Source organism: Coenobita brevimanus, chromosome 29 (genome assembly GCF_032717465.1).
Source record: "Coenobita brevimanus isolate Jiangsu-jjx chromosome 29, ASM3271746v2, whole genome shotgun sequence".
Lineage (NCBI taxonomy): Eukaryota > Metazoa > Arthropoda > Malacostraca > Decapoda > Coenobitidae > Coenobita > Coenobita brevimanus.
Genome location: NC_136982.1, coordinates 37,387,617 through 37,408,154, shown reverse-complemented (window position 1 = coordinate 37,408,154; position 20,538 = coordinate 37,387,617). Strand labels below are relative to the sequence as shown.

Sequence of the window (20,538 nt, the reverse complement as noted above, 5' to 3'; positions counted from 1 at the left end):
CACTGCTCTCACTTGTCTTGTATCCTTCTAACAAGGTACAAACTTCACTTCCAAACATCAGAGTGGGTATCACAATACAGTACTATCATGCAGCAAGTTTTTTTACTTCCATGCTCACATCCCTGTTTCTCATCAATGAACCAGCAGCCATTCTTCCCTGTTGTACCCTTTCTAGAACTTCATCCTCCAAACTTCCATACTTATTCATCACACTACCCAAGTACTTAAATGCACTCACATTTTCCATCTACTCACGTTCAGCCTCACTGTGCATTCAGTGACTTGATTTCTCTCAAAGACCATAAATTTACTCTTCCCTACATTCTTCTTTTGATTCCATTTCTTACAAACTCTCCCAAACTCACCAAGTCTTGCAGTTCCCCTAAATCTTCACATAACAATACAGTATCAACAGCAAACAACAGAACAGGAAATTTCCAAATGCTGCCCTCTCTCATTAGGGTCACTCCAACATCCACTGCCCTACCTTGTACCTCTTTATACCTTCATCCATATACAAACTGAACAACTATGGAGACATGACACATCCCTGATACAACCCAATATTCAAACAGAAAAATTCATTCAGTTCACCAAACACATGCACTGCAACCCTAGCACATTCATACAAGGTGCTCTCCAAAAGTTCCCGAAATTTGAATAAAGACGGAAAAAAACTAGTGCCAAGTCCTAATCACCACTGTTTCCTCCAAAGTAGTCTCCTTGGGTATGCAGACATGGATCCCAGCGCTTTCCCACAATCAGAATGCGTTCTGGAAGTCCTTGAGCATCAGCTTGTTCAGGGCCTGTGATTTTCTGGATCTCCTCAGTGATGTCAAATCTTAGTCCTTTGCTGGATTTTCATTTTTGGGAAGGGGAAAAAATGAAAGGGGGTTATATCTGGTGCATACAGGGATGAGGAAAAACCAGCATATATTTCGATGCCAAAAGCTGCTGAACAACAAGGACTGTGTGCGCAGGGGCACTGTCATGGTGAAGCACCCATTTGTTTTTGCATCACTTGTCTGAACACTTTAGCCTGATGTCGCCAGACAAAATGCGTTGGCAAGTACTATACAACAGGCTAACAATGTCACAACCATTGTGGATTGTCCTCCTGAGATCTGCAAGGATGATTGCATGAACTTTAGCAACATTGTCAGGAGCAGAACTGGTGGAAGGGTGACCAGAATGTACATCGTCATCTGTTGACGTTTGACCGTTTTTGAAATGCTTAAACCAGTCATAGTTTGTGTAACTCCCCAAGCACTGTCACTAAATGTTTGTTTTAACATTATATGAATTTATACCATGTTCTTCCCAAGTTTCACACAAAACATGATGCACACACATTGCTCTTTCACATCCTCCATTTTTGAGATCACAACATTTGCAAAGTAACCCAAACAGAACAATAAAAAAAAACACACACATGCACTGAACACATCCACCCTGCTCAATGCCACTTGACTCACTAACAAAGAAATAGTGTGTGCACTGCCACCTTGTATCCACACACCATAAGACAAGCAGCTTCCACCCTGCTTTCAAATTTCAGGAACTTTGGGGTAGAACCTCATACAGTACAAACTCTACACAGCATTCAACAGCTTCCCATTTACTTCATATACTCTTAATATTTTCCATATTCCTTGTCTATCCACTTTGCCGTATGCTTTCTCCAAATCCATTAAGGCTGCATACAACTTCTTTCCTTTCTCTAGAAACATTTCCACTGGACACCTTAGGATGAATATCTGATCTACATAACCTCTTCACTTTCTAAAACCTCCCTGTTCTTCTCCAACTAATTCCTCTGTCATTTCCCTAACTCCATCAGTAAGTATCCTACCATATACTAAAATATATTTCTCCTATTACACTGAAAAGACAACTGCCCTTATGATTACCAGACACTTCCTTTTCCTCTTTTCCTTTGTACAGGGGAATACTTATATCAAATTTCCAAACTTCCAGGATTCTACTTTCCTTGCAGGCCAATCTGCACAGGTACTAATGTGGTTAGTGACTGAGCTGATTGGGTGAATTTTGTGTGGAGGATCATATGACCAGTGTTTGGCATCCCTTTTTAACTTAACAGCCATCAGACTGACTCAATTAGATAGGTTTGTGTGAAACTGTGTGGAATAAGTTTTTTTTATCCACCTTGGAGGAGCAATCTGTGGGCTCCTGGCCTTCTGTTCCTTCTTCTTTGCATTAAATAAATAAATAAATATTCCAGGGGTTGAATGGTGAGTGAATAGAGGCATGGCTTTTTCAAATGGATAAACTTTGGTTAGTATCTCATTCTATTAATTTTCCTCTCAGTCTCTGGAACCTACCACACCTCATCTTGGGGTGGGAAAGGAGGTCTGGATGATGATGATGATGATGATGATGACACTAATACAGTGAGTCCTTGAAATAAGAAAACTCGAAGTATGAATTTCCGATGGTACGAAAGTGATAATGTAGGACAAATTCCACAATGTGAAAGTATCTGTCTCAATGGTACGAAAAACGATACGAGAGGAAATACGAAAAATTCAAAATGGGCGCGCTGCACAGTGCCGTGCTCGCTTGCAGCGAGAAAACGAACTAACCCCTCTCTGGTAAACACATTTTCGCGCGCTTCCCAGTTGAGTCACGTCCATCCTTTCCTCTCAGCTTCGCTGTAAGTTACGCTGTTTTTTGCTGTTCTTCACCTTTTCATATTTTCACCATGCCTCCCCAGCGCCCTGCATCATCTCCAGCATCCGGGAAACCAGGTGCAAAGAAGAAACAACATCGCACTCTCACTCTTGAGAGGAAATTGGAAATACAGTAGTTAGATTGATTTACTAACTGTAAATGTACAATGAAAGACACAACTATCTTCCCGGTTCAGTCTGAAGAAAATTTACACCAGGCGAAATACAATGAAAATCCTGTTTGTACTAGTGCGTGTTTCAAATGGTTCGATTATTCCACGCTATGTTCATCAGACTTTGAGAAGATACTTGTGTCTTTCATTGTACACTTGAAGCAGCAGGAAGACCTTACCAATTCAATGCATAATCCTCCAGCTTGTTTCTGTAATTTTCTGACAACTTTCAGTTTGGCAAATTACTTTTTCTTGCTGAAAAATGTCCTCTCCGTTATTATTGTCACTTTCCCCTGTGATCGTTTCCAGCGCAGTGGAAGAAACTCAACGTGCTCAAAGGTGGATATCGTTTCCCAATTTCCCAACTGGAGGTTAGGTTAGGTTAAAATTATTAGGTACAGATAAGCTCAGTTAGGCCAGGTTTAGTTAAATACTTAGAGAAGAGCAGTCCTTGCCACCATTATGTTAATGAAATAAACAAGAGTTGTCACACCGAACAGCTAAAAATGACGGGGAACCAGATTTAATAAGAAACGTTTACTGTATTTACCAACCCAGAGATAATGTGAAAAATATAACAGACTATCAGGAAGAACTGATTTGGTAAGGTGCTTTTACTGCTTAAACTAAAATGTATGTTTAGCCCCCTCAATGGCTGTGGGTTCAGATATTTGCGTGCTCCCTTGGGACCATTTTTTCAAAGTTCTAAAATCAATTTCTTTTTCTTACATATGTGAAAAGACTCGTCTGGCACACCTGGCTTATTTTTCTTTTAATTATTTTTTCCCCTAAACCCATCCTATGATTTGCTATGATTCTTGTAAGAATGAATAAAATTAGGATGCGTGTTACATCAGCATGTATACATCAGCCGAAAACATCTGGGACGAAGTGAACTGTGAACGCCAGACGGCTTGAGGTGGTAGAGTAGGGTCGTGTAAACACACCAGTGACCCTCATTCCCTTCCCATAATTGCTCGCAGTTTTTTTTAGCTCACCCTTACTCAACGTCACTGACACCAGTACAGTAAAGCATTGTTCAGGGCTAGCAGCTATGAAAGCAATAATGGAATACATTATTGTTTGTATCAGTCCTCTCTCACTCATACACATAAGAACAAACAAAAGAATGAGCAGTAAATGTACACTAACTCTAGGGAGCAGAAATAACTGTGCTCAGTCGGTCCGAAATATATTGGGAAGAGTGATACCGAACGAAGAATGTGGAACTGAATGCTACCCTACGAGAAAATGTGGGACGAAAGAGTAATTTTTTCTGATTAGCAAATACTTTTGTTCCTTATCGTCTCTTAAAACTGTAAAACCCATAATCTTTTGCATAAGCATACAGCCTAAAGACCTTACCAATTAAGTTCATATTCCTCTAGGTTGTCTTCTATATTTTTCTGACTATTTTGAGGGTGGTAAATTATGTTCTCTTGCTGAAAGAAACTTACTCAAAATTAAGGCGTATGTAACATAAGCATGTAAACATCGGCGTGGAGTGAAGAGAACGTCTGACTGATGGGATGGTAGGGTAGGGTCATGTACACACACCAGTGACCTTCATTCCCTTCCCGTAATTGTTCACAGTTTTTTATAATGCCCTAACTCAACGTCATTCACACTGAAACAGTGAAGTGTTTTTCAAGGCCGGCAACTACGAAGGGGTCAATGGAATACTGAAAGAAAAATTCAAAATGGGTGCGGTGCTATGCACCGCACTCGCTTGCCGAGAGAAAACGAACTAACCCCTCTCTGGTAAACAAATTTTCGCGCGCTTCTCAGTTGAGTCCATATCCCTCCTCTCCTCACAGCCTCGCTGTACATGAGGATATTTTCAAAGCCCTTCATGTTTTCGTATTGTTTCACCATGCCTCCTAAGTGCCCTGCATCATCTCCAGCACTGGGGGAGCCCGCTGCAAAGAAGCAGCAGCACCATACTCTAATTCTGAAAAGGAAATTGGAAATTATAAGACCTCATAAGGAGGTGCAGGGAGTCTCGGAGATTGGGCGTCCTTTAGGCATTGCTGTTTCCACCACTGGAACTGTGACAAAGAAAAAGAAGATGTACAAGAATGTGGCCACCTTCTCTACAATTGTATACAGGTATTGCTTACTTCTTAATTTGGGGGGGTGTAGTTTAGGTGGGGGTCCGAGGGGGTCCTGGGACGCATCCCCCCATTTATATGTGTATTTCAATGGGGAAAATCGTTCCGATATACGAAATTTCGAATTACGAAAGTTTTTTTTGGTCCATATTCTTTTCATATATCAAGGACCCACTGTACTACTACTTCCACTGTACTACTAATAATGTTAACAATAACAACAATAATAACAATACAATAGGAAGGGTTTTTTTAAGAAGGGAAGAGGTTGCACAGATCAGATATTTATTCCAAGATATTTAGTGGAAAAGCATCTGGAGAAGGGAAGAAGTTGTATGCTGCCTTCATGGATCTGAAAAAAATATATGACAGAGTAGATATACAGTACTAGAAATATAAAAAGCACTGAAACTATACGGAGTAGATGGGAAGCTGTTGTAACAGTAGTAGTTGTTCCCTAGGTAGTCTGGCCGAACAGCCCCGAGTCTCTTAGGAAGGACATGGCTGAGACTGGGCTTTCCCACAGAGCTCTCAAAGAGTGTATGTTGTGTTGTTGGCGTACGTGACTGTGTGCAATGCAGTTTTCCATAATGTGCTTAATAGTATGGGGTGCTGTGTTGCATCCTGGACAGGCATCAGCGACTGAGTCATCCACCTCTTCTGGTACCTCAAGAGGGCTGGATGGTGCCCACATCTCACCCTGCCCAGGTGGACCCTGTCCTCATGAGGGAGATAGGATTCAGAAGGGTGGACGTCAGGAGGCCGTGCATGCAGCTGTGTGTTGTCTTTAAGTGACTGAATGGAGCGGTGAGTGATCTGAGTGTGGATATGCTTCTGGAAGCTGGTCTGAGGTGGGCGAGGGGGAGGAGATGACAGTATTTGTGTATGGTATCGTGTGCTGGGTGTTGTTTTGATGTTCCTTCATGTGGGTGGATGTGCTGCCATGTAATATAGTGGATGTTGTGGGTTTGTGGAGGCTGCAGCAAGAAACTGGGTGCCTCTCATGTCTAAGTGATCCTTGACTTTGAGGACTTTGGTTTCTTGATGTAGGTGGTCTGTGGGTGTAGTAGCTGTGCAGCCTGTGATTATTTTTAGGGCCTTGTTCTATATGGTCTGTAGAGTGAAGGGTGTGTGAAAGGAGGAAATTGAAAGTAAATGAGAATAAGAGTAAAGTGATGAAGTGTACGAGGTTGATAGATGGTAGGGGGATGAATATAGTTTTGAATGGTGAGTTGCTTGAGGAGGTAGATTGTTTTAAATATCTAGGGTCACATGTTGCTGTGGATGGAAGAATAGATGCAGAAGTGAAGTTTAGAATAAATGAAGTAGGAAAGGTGCTGGGAGGAATGAAAAAAGTGTTTAAATGTCGTTCGCTTAGAATGGATGTAAAGAGAAGGCTGTATGAGGGTGTTGTGGTACCGACTGCATTATATGGGGCTGAAACATGGAATATGGGTGTAGCAGAGAGGAAAAGTTTGAATGTAATGGAGATGAGATGTCTGAGGAGTATGTGTGGAGTGACGCATATGGATCGGGTGCGAAATGATGAAGTGCGAAGGAGAACTGGAGTTGTTCGGGAGATGGCTGGTAGAGTTGAGCAGAGGGTGTTGCAATGGTTTGGACATATGGAGAGAATGGATAATGAGCGATTGGTGAAAAAGATAACTAGATCTGATGTGAGAGGTGTAAGGCTGAGAGGAAGACCACGAATAGGATGGATGGACAGTGTGAAGAGAGCGCTGGATGCGAGAGGGATGTCTGTTGAGCAAGGAAGAGTGGCTGTGCGTGACAGAAATAAATGGAGAGAAATTGTGAATGAATAAGTGATGACGCAGCCCTGAGGGGATATTCTCCCGCATTTGGTCTGATCAGCTAGTCAGGTCAGGTGCGGGTAAGGGGATGGGTCTGTTATGATGTGGCAGGGGTAAACCAGTTCTGCTGTCGGGCCCTGCTGCGGATGTCACTGATTGCATTGCCCAGTTGACCCTTGTGCGGTGTGGTGCGGTGAGGATCTGTCCGTTCTCCCCTTTGGGGCTAAGATGCAAATGAATGTGTTTGAATGGATGAGTAAATGGAGAGTGAGTCATCCTGTCTCGGCTACCTCCCTTTCCTTGGGGGAAGCAGCCTAGGTATATAGATAGATAGATAGATAGATAGAGTGTTGTAGTGTGTTTTGGTGAGGTCAGAAGCCCAGGCAGGGCTTGCATAATTCATCACTGAACGTATGTATTGTTTGTATACTGTGGAGGTGATTTCTTTGTTGTGTCTGAATGTTGTATGGACAAGTGACCTCAAAGCACTGAGTCTTGGTGTTATTTTATTTTTAATGTTTGTGACATTGATGTATTGTATGTTACACCAAGGATTTTGTGTGTGTGTGTGTGTGTGCGTGTGGTAGGGGAGTGTTGTTTATGGTGAGGTGTGGGATGTGACTGTGTTCTGCTGTCCAGTTTGTGAGAAGGGTCACTGCAGATTTGGGTGGGGCTATTTTGAGCCTGTTTGTGGTGAACCATTCATGTAGTGTGTTGAGGTAAGGTTGAATGATGTGTGCAGCTGTGTTTGCAGTTTGGTGCATACATGTAAGTGCTATATCATCTGCATAGGAAGCTATGTGTATCTGTGGTGTGTGGGGTGTGGGTATGTCGTGCATGTATAGGTTAAAGAGTGTAGGGAACAAAACAGATCCTTGGAGGATGCCGTTCGTGAAGTTTCTGATGTTAGAAGACTGACCGGCAAATGTTACGTGTGCACATCTGCCTGCTAAGTAGTTTGCCAGCCATCTTTTTGTGTTATTGTGCATGTTTGTGTTGAGTATTTTGTTTGTGAGGTTGTGGCGGGGGATGGCATCAAAAGCTTTGCTAATGTCTAGTGTGATTAGGAATGTTCTGTGTGGTGGCCTAGCTGAATTCATGCCATCGAAAACTCTCTGTGTAAGGTCTGTAAGAAGGGTGTTTGTGGAGCGTAGTGGCCTAAAGCCATATTGTGACTGGGCTAGGGGAATGTGAGGTGTGAATAGTTGTAGTACCAGTCGTTCAGTGACTTTAGTAGGGGTGCAGAGGAGTGTGATGGGGTGGTGTTAGGAGGGTAACGTGGGGTCTTTGTTGGGTTTAGGGATAGTGATGATAATGCCATGCATCCAGATGTTGGGTATTATGTTGTGTGAGTAGCTCTAGTTTGATATGTTGGTGAGTGCTTGTATGCCTTGTGGTCCTAGGTGTTTAAGGTGAACGTTGCTTATGTTGTCTGGTCCACAGGCAGATGAGTGCTTAAGGTTGTTAATGATGCACTTCGTCTGGTTGTTAGTGAAAGGTGCGTAGTCTGGGTCTGTGGGGAACTGTCTCTTACGTCGGATGATATGTCGGTCTTTGGGATAGGGGTTTAGATGGCTGACTTGTGAAAAGTGATTGATGAGAGTGTTTGCTTATTGTTTGTTTGAGGGTATGGTGTCTGTTGTTGCGATGGCAGTGTGTGATTGTGTGGTGTTGCTGTTGGAAAGTGTGATGCTGTTTAGTGTTTTGTAGAGTTTGCTGATGTTTGTTTTGTGGTCAAGTGTTTGGAGGTAATTTTTCCAGTATAGTGTTTGCTGTTCTAATATTTTATTGTTTATCTGAGTGTTGAGTTCTTGTATTTGTTGTACGGTGTCTTGTGTATGGGGTGTTGGGGAGCGTCGCAGTGTGTCCCATTGTCTGATGAGGCCTTGAATTTCTGGTGTGAAGTTGGGGTTGTGTTCTTTCTGTTGCCTCTAGGGATGTGTCTTTTGTCTGTGTTTTGTATAACTGTATTGAAAGTGTGCACAGCAGTGTTGATGTTTGTGATGGGTGTATTGTTTAGTGCTTAGAAATGTTGTTCTGTTTCAGTTACAAAGGCCTCCTAGTTGGCTCTCTTATAATTAGTGTATGTGTGTTTGTGGCCAGCTGGGGAGATTCTGGTTTTGGTAGTGATGATGACTGGGAGTTGACCAGAACCTAGGGTTTTGACCACTCTCCATGATGTAGTGGGGGCGAGGTTTGGGGAGCAGAAGGTGATGTCTGGAGATGATGGGAGGAAGAGGGCTCGGTGTGGGATACGGGTATGTTGGTCTAGATTGTTCAGTATGAATGATGATCTGTCTGGGATTGTAGTACCAGCTCTCTGTCTGTGTCAGGGTTGTTGACATGCCCGGCCGACGACTTGGGGTTGAAATCACCACCCAGGATGATGTTGGGTATGTTTGTGTTGTGGTGTATCTGTGGAGAGTAATTGTGTGGTACTGTGGGGGACGACTGGAGGGATATGATGTGTTTGCGATTGTTATGTGTGATTTGTTACCAGTGCGTATTTTAACTGATTGTATTTCTGTTGTGGTGTCATGTGGGGGGAGAAGTGACTTTGTGTGTGCATTGGTATCTGCAAAGTTGATGGATTTGTGTACCAGGGTGATGAGTACACCGCCACTGCCGTCGGCCCAGTCTTGTCGGATGATGGTGAAGTTATGAAATGTCAGTGTTTTCTGTGCTCTGTGTAGTTTTGTTTCTTGTAAGATGGCAATGTGTATGTTTTGTTGTTTGATGAATTGTGTGAGTTCTTGTTTTCTGGTGTTTATGCCATCTATGTTTAACTGAAGGGGATGTTTATGTTGGGTGTATGATGTGTGTTGGCTGCTGCAGCACGGGGGGAAGGTGGTGTGAGTGGAGGGGAAGGGGTAGGAGGAGGTTGTGATGGAGGTAATGGTTGAGGTGGAATAGGATGGGTTGGAATGGGAGGAGTTGGGGGACTGGATGGTGTGGGAAGGATTGGTGGGTTTGGCTGTGGAGGTGTGAAGGAAGTAGGAGTAGGATTGGTAGGGGGGTTGGTGGGTGGGGGGAAGGAGCATAAGGAGCAAGTCCAGGTGTTTGTGTAATGTTTTCTGGATGCAAGTGTTGTGCAGGTGTAATGGGTCCAGTTCTTGCAGGAAGCTGTTGTATGCTATCATGAGTGAGTGTACAGTAGGTGCTAGGGCTGCAGTTAATGTAAAGAGTGAACTATGTGAGTTCTCTGATCTGAATGTTGGACTGAAACAGGTATGTATCATGTCTCCATGGTTGCTCAATTAAAATATAGATGGACTAGTAAAAGAGACAAAGGCAGTCCAGTGGATACTGGAGTGTCCTTGGTAAGGGAGGGCAGGTTTTGGAAACTGCTTGTACTGTCCTATGTTCATGACACTGTATTGTTAGGTCAAGGTATATGGAAATTGCAAGGCTTGGTGAATGAGTTTGGGAGTGTATGTATGAAACAAACTCTAAAGGTGAATGTAGCTATGAGTAAAGGTATAATACCTGAGAGAAATAAAGTAACAGAATACATAATGAGGATGGATGGTCAAGAAATGGAGAATGAGTTTGTACTCGTGTATTTAGGTAGTGTGATAAGTAAGAACAGAAGTTTAGAGAATGAAGTGCACAAAAAGGCACATTAGGAAAAAAAGATTCCTGGTTCACAGTAATTAGTGGGGAGAGAAAAAAAAAAAAAAAAAAAAAAAAAAAAAAAAAAAGATCCATGACAGTATTGTGATCCCCACTCTAATAAAGGGAAGTGAAGCATGGACCCTATTGGAAGGACACAAGTCAAGAGTGTGGGCAACTGAAATGGGTTATCTGAGACAAAGAATGTGGAGTTACATGGAGAAAAAGACAGACAAATGAGGATGTGAAGGAGTATTGTGGTGTTGATGTGGATGTTGTTGTTGTTGTTGCTGTTCTTAATTAAACTCAGTCCATCTGGTCAAGCAGACCCATCAACTGCAGGTAAACAACTGCCCCTGCAGGGCTGTCCCATGCAGAGAACTGATGTTCCATTGTGGTTGACTGCATCTCACCACAGTGAGGCACAGGGAAAAGTGCAAATCTCTGATTCCTGGATGGACACTGCATCTGCGTTTCTCAACCCAGTTAACAGGGGCACCACAGCAGGTGCCACTTCATCCTGCATTTTAGTAATACTATGGTTATCACCCAGCTTTGTAAATGGGTTCCTGGGTTACAGGAAAACATTAGGCTTGTCACTCACTGTGAAGCCACCTGAAGTGGAAAGAAGTGTAGTAAAAGTGACTGGAAGGAAAGGGAGATGTAAGAAGAGAGGACGACAGACAAAGAGATAGAATGAGAAGGAGCAAGGAAGAAGCAGGTAGTAATACATGAAGTGAGTGGATGATGGTCACCACCACTTACCACCATGGCCATGTAAAGGGGACTAGGAATGAGACATTGACCAGAAGACTGTACTGTATGTGTGAGGTGGAGGAGGAGAGGTGGTGGGAGAGACCAAGGATGAAATGGAGAGATGGAGTAAAGAAATATAAGAGACAGGGAGAGTAGGCTGGAGGGAGGGCAGCCAAATGGCAAAAGGAAAGAATGGTATGAGATCATTAACTGTAGCCACCTCTTACAGGATTAAGGTGTTTGGCTATAGATGGATAGCATAATGAAATAATGATAATAACAATAATAATGTGGCACAATTTTTAAAACTATTATCATACAAAACTCACTTGATGTAGTGCTGCTCTCAGGTGACTGCCTTATCCTCTCCTTCTGTCCTCTTCTGTCTTTTTTCCTTCATTCTTTCCTCTTCCTTATGCCTGCAGGTGACTCTACACTCCTTCTTCTGTCTTTGTTTCCTTCATTCTTTCCTCTTCTTTCTGCCTATGGGTGACTCTACATTGAGTGACAAGCCAAATGGTTTCCTATACATCTGGAAACCATTTACTATTATGTGTGGGGACTATATAACCAAATTATGGTGCCTGGTGCTTTAGTGGGTAATTAAAGCACTGCAATTAGACTGAGCCCATGCAGGTTTATATCCAAGGGATGGTTGGGGTTTATTGCTAACGTAATGCCATTCAGGGATGAGTGAGGCTGGTCACTCTCATCTTAAATGTCAGGACCAACTTGCCTTGCCCCGGGCTTCTATGCTCCTTGTGGGGCAATACAGGATTAGATGATGATGGTGATGATGACGATCACAAAAAACAGACAGAAAACAAGAAGCGGTGCCAAGGTACAGCAAACCCATCACCAACAGTCATTTTAGTGCTAATGTATAAACACAAGAGGATATCTAGTCAAAGATGTCCCATATCAAATTTGGAGTAAACTGGTTGAAAACTGACAATTTTATGACCATTTGAAATTTTTGGCCTGACCCATCGGACACTGACCTCCCCACCGTTAACTGAGGGGCGACCATCATCATGTAACAGGGCATGTTATAGGATGCAGATTTGAAAGATGCACCTTTAGGTTTTGGTTTCATGTCAACATGACGAATTTGAAAGGAGTTATGGTGATTTTTTTTTTTTTTTTTTTTTTTTTTTTTTTTTTAAGGCTGGGCCTTGGCCCAATTTGACCCATGATTTAATCATGTGATCAGAAGTTCATAGCCCATCATCCCAGCAATTTTAGTCAAAGCACACCAGTAGTTTTCGCGTAAAGTTGTTAACAGACAGACAGACAGGGATGTTCAGCCAGACTGCCTAGGGAATAACTACAGACAGGCAGACAGACAAAAATAAAATAAAATAAACAGACAGACAAACCAAGTGAAAACAATACCCGTCCCCGAGCCCTTCCACGGCAGGGATGGGTAACAATAAAATGAGTTTAACCACTGAATTAGGTGAGGTACAGTAGCACATAAATAATGAGAAGATATTTATAAATTAACCATTATTTTTCTTAAGTGTGGTGCATGCTAAATGGACTTCAGATATTTTGACACACTATGGAAAGTTCTTCAGCCCTTCAAATTAGTAAAAACCTTGCAATGCAAATAATCAGGTAAATGGCATTCTACTGTATCTGGGGGAGATGGTGGCTCAATCGGTAGAGAGGTAGCTTGTAGTCCTAACGGACCAGGGTTCAAATCCCACTGGGGCAGGGAACAGTTTAAGGATTTGAATTTCATAAAAATCAGACTTTACTGATCTACCAGAAGACCCGCCGACATGTCGTAAAAATACCGCTGCTAATACAAATACACCAGTCCTGTGTGAGACAGCCCTAGCATGTATTCAGTATGGACGGTGGGTGTTAGCGCCGAAGTGGTGACATGTAGAGGTGTGTGGTACGTAGGACGGCTACTGGGCCTTGAAAGCAGGCTGTGAAGCCTATGCCCAGAGTCGGACACATAAAAAAAAAAAAAAAAAAAAAAAAAAAGTTAACTGAGCCTCCATCAATATGATATTACAGATACTTTCCTGAAGGTAGCATGCTTGACAAGGATTGTGTTTTTCAAGGTAAAAAGAGGTTATATATCTAGCTTAGTGGAACAGGGGGTTCGCAATTCACAAAATCAAATTTTGAAGGTCTGTCAACAAGTGGATTGGCAAAGGGTTGGTGCAGCTCCCCATAAAACTGACACAATGACAAACGGCCACCCCTTACAAGATTAAGATGTCTGGCTGTAGATAGATGGATAGAGAAATATGCAAGTCCCTGTAGCTGTCCTGGCAGGGTGCCCCAAGGCCACTACCACAGCCACTGCTTAAGACTGGTGAGCTAGTGGTCCCAGATTCATTGCCTGGTCCTGGAACTGTGCAGTGGGTAGGGTCTATGGCATGTCTCTCCCCTTCTTATTTTACTGATTATGACCAAGTTAAAGAATTTAATTCAAAGCAAGCCTGAGGACAATATATCACCCATGGGGATCAGAGTGGCTCTGTGGAATGTGGGAAGTTTGAGGGGTAGAGCAGGGGAAGTTGTTGAGGTAAAGAGTAGGAGGTGAGTGGATGTGGGATGTGTGCAGGAAGTCCGGTACAGAGGTGGATCAGCCAGAAAGACTGCTGGGAGGGACTGTTGCTATAAGTTGTTTTGGCAAGATAGGACAGATGGATATGGGGGTGTGGGTGTGTTGGTTAGTGAGAAATAGTTGGAGTATATCATGAATGTTATGAGAATAAGTGACAGGACAGAAGTAGTGAAAATTTTGTTTGGTGGGATGGTGTTTGCAATTGTATTGGCATATGCTCCACAGGCAGGCCTGGATGAGGTAGAGAAAGACAGATTTTGGGATGATTTAATACGTGTTGAAAGCGGTATGGGGGATGATATAGATTGTAGTATTATGGAGGGATTTAAATGGTCATGTTGGTGAATCAGCTCAAGGATATGATGGGGTATATATGGGATATGTATATTGTACAAGAAAAGAAGAAGAGGAAAGGATACTTGAGTTTGGGGAGGCAATGAACATGATTGTGTTCAACACACATTTTAGGAAAAGAGAGAGTAGGTTGATTATGTATGCATCTGGGAGAAATAGCAGTCAGGAGGACTGATAGGAGGTTAGTGAGGGATGTTAAAGTTATAGGGGGTGAGGAGTGCATGCAGCAACACAAGTTACTGGCATGTGACATGGTGCTTAAAGAACGGGTGATGAAAAAGAGGACCTATGCACCTAGGAGGAAAATATGGAAGCTGAAAAACCAAGCAGTAACAGAAGCCTTCTATCGCAAGATGAGGAGAGTGGTGGCTGAACAGGGACACATGGACGGAAGTGTTAATGAACAGTACAGACCCAGCACGAACAACCTCTTGAGAGTTACTGATTCAGTATGTGGATGGAGAAGAGGCCCATCAAGACATAAAGAAACTTGGTGGTGGAATGAGGATGTAGAAGCTGGAGTAAAAAAGAAAAGAAGGCTTTTCTGGGAATGGAAGAAGGGTGGTTACAAAGATGAATACTTTGCTGTCAGCATAAGGCTAGAAAAGAGGTTTACAGGGTGAAGTCTGAGTCACACAGACTTTTACTTGATAACCTAAATTGTGTGGAAGGGAAAAATATGATTTTTATTATGGCAGATCAGATGAAGAGGGATAATAAGGATATCATAGGTGAGCAGTGTGTGAAGAATGATGAAGGGAGGATAGTGGTGAACAGTGGGGATATTAAAGAGGCATGGAGAGCATTACAGCCAGTTGTTGAATGAGGAGTTTGACTGGGACAAGGAAGGTTTGGAGTCAGCAGATCCAGTGTTTGACCCTTGGCCTTTGATTGATGCTGCTACTGTGAGTGGGGCAATAAGCAGGATGCAGGTGTGGAAGGCAGCAGGCGTGTCAGGGTTGACTGCTGAAATGTTGAAGGTCTCAGGAGATATAGGAGTGAAGTTAGTCACCGACCTGATAAACATGATTATATATGAGTGTATTGTCCCAATATGATAGGATGAAGAGTGTAACTGTAAATGCATACATGGGGAAGGGTGATGCCCTGGAAAGAGGAAATTATAGAGGCATAAAGCTTTTAAACCAGATAATGAGGGTAATGGAGAGAGCTCTAGAAGGTATGATTAGAGAAAGAGTAAATATTGATGAGATGCAGTGTGGAAATTGCCAGGCAAAGGAACCACTGATGCCATATTCATTGTTGGACAACTTCAGGAAAAATATATAGGAAAGAAAAGGGAACTGTACTTTGTTTTTGTTGATTTGGAGAAGGACTTTGACAGATTCCCTACAGGGGTGGTGAGGTGGGCAATGGGAAAGCTTGGGACTGAGGAGTGGCTGGTTAGGGTGGTTATGGCCATGTATGTGGGTGCTCACAAGCAGGTAAGGGTGTATGGAGATCTGAGTGATAAATGTCTGTGAATGTTGGTGTTCATCAGGAGTAAGTCTTGCACCCCTTATTGTTTATCATGGTACTTGATGCCCTCTCATGTGACTTCAGAAATGGAATCCGATGGGAGATGCTGTATGCTGATAATTTGGTGTTGGTTGCAAAGAATGAAAAGGAGGAGGAGGAAAGATTTGGGAAGTGAAGAGATGGTATGGGGCACAAGGGCTTAAGAATAAATGCAGATACAACAAAAGTGATGATATCTAAGGCTGAGGGTTGTACTGTCAAAGAGGAGGGAGAGTGGCCATGAGTGATTTGTCACAAGGGCATGGGAAGTAATTCCCTTCCATGTTGTGCAGTGTCTGTGATAAGTGGGTGCATAAGAGATTTAGTGGTATCAGGGGCAGACTATGAGATAATGCTGATTTCATGTGTGCGATGTGTCGGGAAGAGCCTATGGATATTGCCAGGCATGAAATGACTGAACTTGCTGGTGAGTCACTCGAGTATTTGGAAGAGTTTTGCTATTTGGGGGACATGTTATGTGCTGGAGGTGGGGCAGGAGCTAGCTCTGTGGCTAGAGTGAGGAGTGGTTGGAAGAAGTTCAGGGAGCTGTTGTCTCTCTTGACATTAAGAGTGTTCTCTATCCAAGCTAAGAGATCTTTGTATGCTGCATGTGTTAGGAGTGTAATGCTGCATGGTAATGAGACCTGGGCAGTAAAGGAAGATTATATTCACAGGCTCAAATGTACAGAAATGACAATGATTAGGCGGATGTGCAGTGCATCTTGAGTGCAAGGGCTGGGGGGGGAGGGGCTAGGTTTATGATGGAAGAGTTGAGAGGTAGGATGGGACTGCAGTGTATTGGTGTTGTGATTAGGAGAGGTAGAATGAGATGGTTTGGGCATGTGGAGAGGATGGGGGATGATAATTGGGTGCAGAAAGTGAGAAGTGTTAATGTTGGGCGTTGGGTAGTGAAAGGTAGACCGAAAAAGACCTGAGAAGAGGTCAATGAGTGTGTCCTCAGGGTTAACCCCTTAACCGCGGGGTGTCACTTTCGTGACGCTTGGGAGCAAGGGATCATACCGCGGGGCGTCGCTTTTGTGATTCTGTGTTATTTTGAATTCACCCGGGCTTCCAAGTGGGGGCTTGTATCATCTATCAGTACTGCCAATGTCCAACACTAGTCAGCACTCCTAATCTCATCTGTACTCCCATCCATTGTTGACAATTTAGCCATTTCTCCCCGTTCTTGACTCCCCTCCCTACCCCCCTCCATTACCCTATCCTCTCGCCTGCCCGGCCGTGCTACGCTAAGTAAATCTTCCCTGGAATTTTTCACTGATTTCATCCATTGAAATAAGCCCTATGTCCTATTCTTATACCAAATAATATATACAAGAAAGAAATAAGGTAAGTGAGAGTGCCATACACCTGGAATTGGCTAATTATCACCTGACAACACCTCACGTGCACTCGTTCGCTAATTTTCGCTGTTTTTTTCCCCTTGAAATATGCCGTATAATCTATTTTCGTAATAAATATACATGTAAGGAGGGAAGGGAGAAGCCTAAGTGATATTTACATTCACCTGGAACTACCTAATTTATAATGTATTGTCTAGATTTCCTGCCAATCATTTCAGTGCTAGACAAAGCTGTTTCAAGATCTAACATTGGTAGCTCTGAATATATATCTCCTAAGTAGGCCTCTAATCTATTTTCGTAATAAATATACATGTAAGGAGGGAAGGGAGAAGCCTAAGTGATATTTACATTCACCTGGAACTACCAAATTTATAATGTATTGTCTAGATTTCCTGCCAATCATTTCAGTGCTAGACTTAGCTGTTTCAAGAGCTAATATTGGTAACTCTGAATAACTCCTAAGCAGGCCTCCACCCCGGCCCCCCGTTATCAGTTTACTCTCATCTTCCGAAGCGAGGGTACATATGTGTCTTCTTGCTGACTTCAAGGCCTTTTTTCACCCCCATGCAAAGGGCCCTGTGACCTTTACCCCCTACTAAACCTCGTGTGGAAAGAGGTAAAGGGCTGACAATTGATAAAAGAGTGACTACGATCTTTCTATTGAGTAAAACAGTGCAAGTGGAATTGTAAATAATGTGTAAATAATGTGTAAACAGCAAGTGAAAGTAATGAATGTAAATATACGTGAACAATGGAAAATAGTTTTATAAGTTATTTCAAGTGACAGTGCATAACACAGTGTAAATAAAATAGAAATGTAAATAACATAAATAAAATAGAGAACGTAAATAGAAATGTAAATGAGTAGTATTATAAGAATACGAGTATATACCCTAGGAGTAATGAAAGTGAAAGTTTCACTCTAGCATGTCTGAATGCTATGAGTTATGAGAGTGAAGATGAAAGTGACATTCACTCTCAATGCCAGTATACAGGACGAGAAAGTGAATGCTACGTATTTTACTGAAAGAAATTGAATCCCTACAGTGACAATAAACTAATACTACTGAAGGAAACTTATGGATAAAGACTGTAGATATATATAAGTGTTATATAGTAATAGAAATATAAAGTGTGAGGGGTTTTATGAATAATAAATGACAGAGTACCAAGAGCGAACTAGTGCCAGTGCGACGATCAGACGCGCTCGTAATTTCCATTGCTTTCACAGTGTTTTTTTTTTTTTAGTATGGATCCCAAACTACTTGAAAATTGTAGAATAGTGTTTATAGTGTTTGTATCTGGCTGTGGTAATCATATTACGGGTTGTCGGGAAGTGTAAAGTGGAGACTTCGTTACCCTACTTCAGAGGTCTCCACAAGTCCTACGGTAACCGACGAAGGCTCAACAATCATTCCAGGAGAAAGCTGAAGGTATGTGCCATAAGCATATGTAATTTTATTATTCTAGGACTAATAACTGATTTTTGGCAAATATTTTTTGAGAGTCTGTCGGAGCCCAAATAACCCCGCGGGACATGCAAGTCATTGGTAAACAAGCCCGCGGTGTAGGGGTTAAGAGACTAAATAGGGAAGCTACCAGAGATCGGGCAGCATGGAGAGCCGCCATCAGGTGACCAAGGCCAACATATGCAAGCATGTTGGAGCCTTCAAAAATGAAAATGAAAACATAAACAACTGCATCATTATTCACAGCAGTATGTAGCTCAGTTAGTGCACATAACTGCCCTAAAAAATAAAAAATAAAAAATAAAAATGATATAACCTGGAGGTAAAGAAACAATTGTACTGGCAGTCATACTTTGAACATGACATGTAACAACTGTTTCCTGTATTACTACTCAATATAGTAAAATTCTTGTGACATTATATTCTTTTGTTAATTATAAACACAGCAGCCAGGGATCATACTTACAAAAATTTCTAACTGAAGCTATTCTCAGTCAAATTAGCCTTAAAAAAAAAAAAAAAAAAAAAAAAAAAGTCTGTAGTAATGGTTAACCATTATAGACTTATTTATCCTGCAATGTAATTACATTTCTTTACAAATGTTTCCTCAATCCTGCCCCAACCACTCAAGCCATATGTTATGATGCTTTACACTCTAACTTACACAGTATCTCAACAGGTGTTAAGTGAGAAAGATAGCTTTTATTCAACTGGGACAATAATTTATAGTACAGGGACATGTTGTAAGAATTACCCTACTTCAGGGTTAATTCAGCTATTGTAATGATGACTTATTGGAGAATTAAAGAATTTTGTATCTGCAAGAACATACACAGGGTCTGATGGTTTGACATGTTAATTCACCATTTATGAAGAAGATGAGAGAAAAGGGTCATCTGGGTCACTCTCAGAAATAAACCAATAAAGGTGGCAGAAATCTGCATGCATACAGTGACACTACAGCCTGCCTGTGACTCCTACTCTTTAAAAGTATACAATTCAAACCTTGGATACATGAAAAAATGTGTTAGAATTAATAAAACAGTCACAAAGATGTACTGGAGAAGGTCTGACTGTACTGTACAGTGCATTTATTTTCTCTAAATGTGGTACTGTACTGTAACATCTTGTCCACTAATGTTAATTCTCACTCACCATCATCAGGAGGCACTATTAGGTCTATGTTTTTCTTGGCCTGAATAGGCCATATCTTTTTAATGGTCGCCCTCAGTTCCAAGTCAGCTTGATCCATTTCCTCTGCTGGCCTCATTTTGATGCATAAGTTCTCTCGTATCAATGCAAACAGTGTTGTTGTGAAGTTTACCTGATGAGAGAAAAGATATAACACAGAAGCAATTTTATTTTAATTCAAAATGAAAAGCTCAAAGATGAGTAACTGATCATCCATGCCTTATATATCTGGACTGAATAGCCTATATACTGTAAGGGCCACTACACTCCTAATGAGACAAAAAAAAGGACTGAATGATGGCTGGATGGATGGGAAAAAAAAAACTAAATCCATACTGGAATAATTACAGTAATGACCAAATGAGTGCTAGTTATGTATGCATTTAAAATAATAAGCATGTTATAGTTTCCAAATTGTAAATTATGTGTTCCTAAAATAGCAAGGCTAGATTTAATTCTAATAAAGTACACTAAACTCTCAATTATCTGGCATAATTCAGCCGACCCCTACGCTGGTTAAAGAAAAATGTCGGCTATTGCATAGTACCCCACATTGGCTTGATACTGTGTTCGGCGTTGAGCTGGATATTACGTTATTTCCATCTTATCTATCATAAAGGCATTTCCATGAGTTTAAGATGAAAATTGAGCATAAAATACAATAAAGCAATGATAAACTACTGTAATACAGTGCCGGCTGGCAGTCGTTTATGAGCCAGTCGATACACCTCCATGTTAGCTATTGCTTAGAAGCACCGGTCACGTCCTGTTCCAGGGATATTGTATAATTTCACCAAACAATTCTTTAATAGAGCCGAGCCAACAGCACTGGATATTGCATTGGGCCCAATACTGCGACAACAGATAACTGAGAGTTTACTGTAATAGGAAAAAAATAGTAT

At 41.9% G+C, this 20,538-nt stretch overlaps 1 protein-coding gene across 1 annotated transcript in view; it reads right to left on the bottom strand.

The window, feature by feature from the left end:
* Positions 1-20,538, bottom strand: part of cac (calcium voltage-gated channel subunit cacophony) — a 2,326,612-nt gene that overhangs the window by 255,631 nt on the left and 2,050,443 nt on the right. The window contains exon 42 of the mRNA XM_080268748.1: positions 19,601-19,769. Coding sequence (XP_080124874.1) covers positions 19,601-19,769 — 169 coding nt within the window. The remainder of the gene's footprint in view (positions 1-19,600; positions 19,770-20,538) is intronic.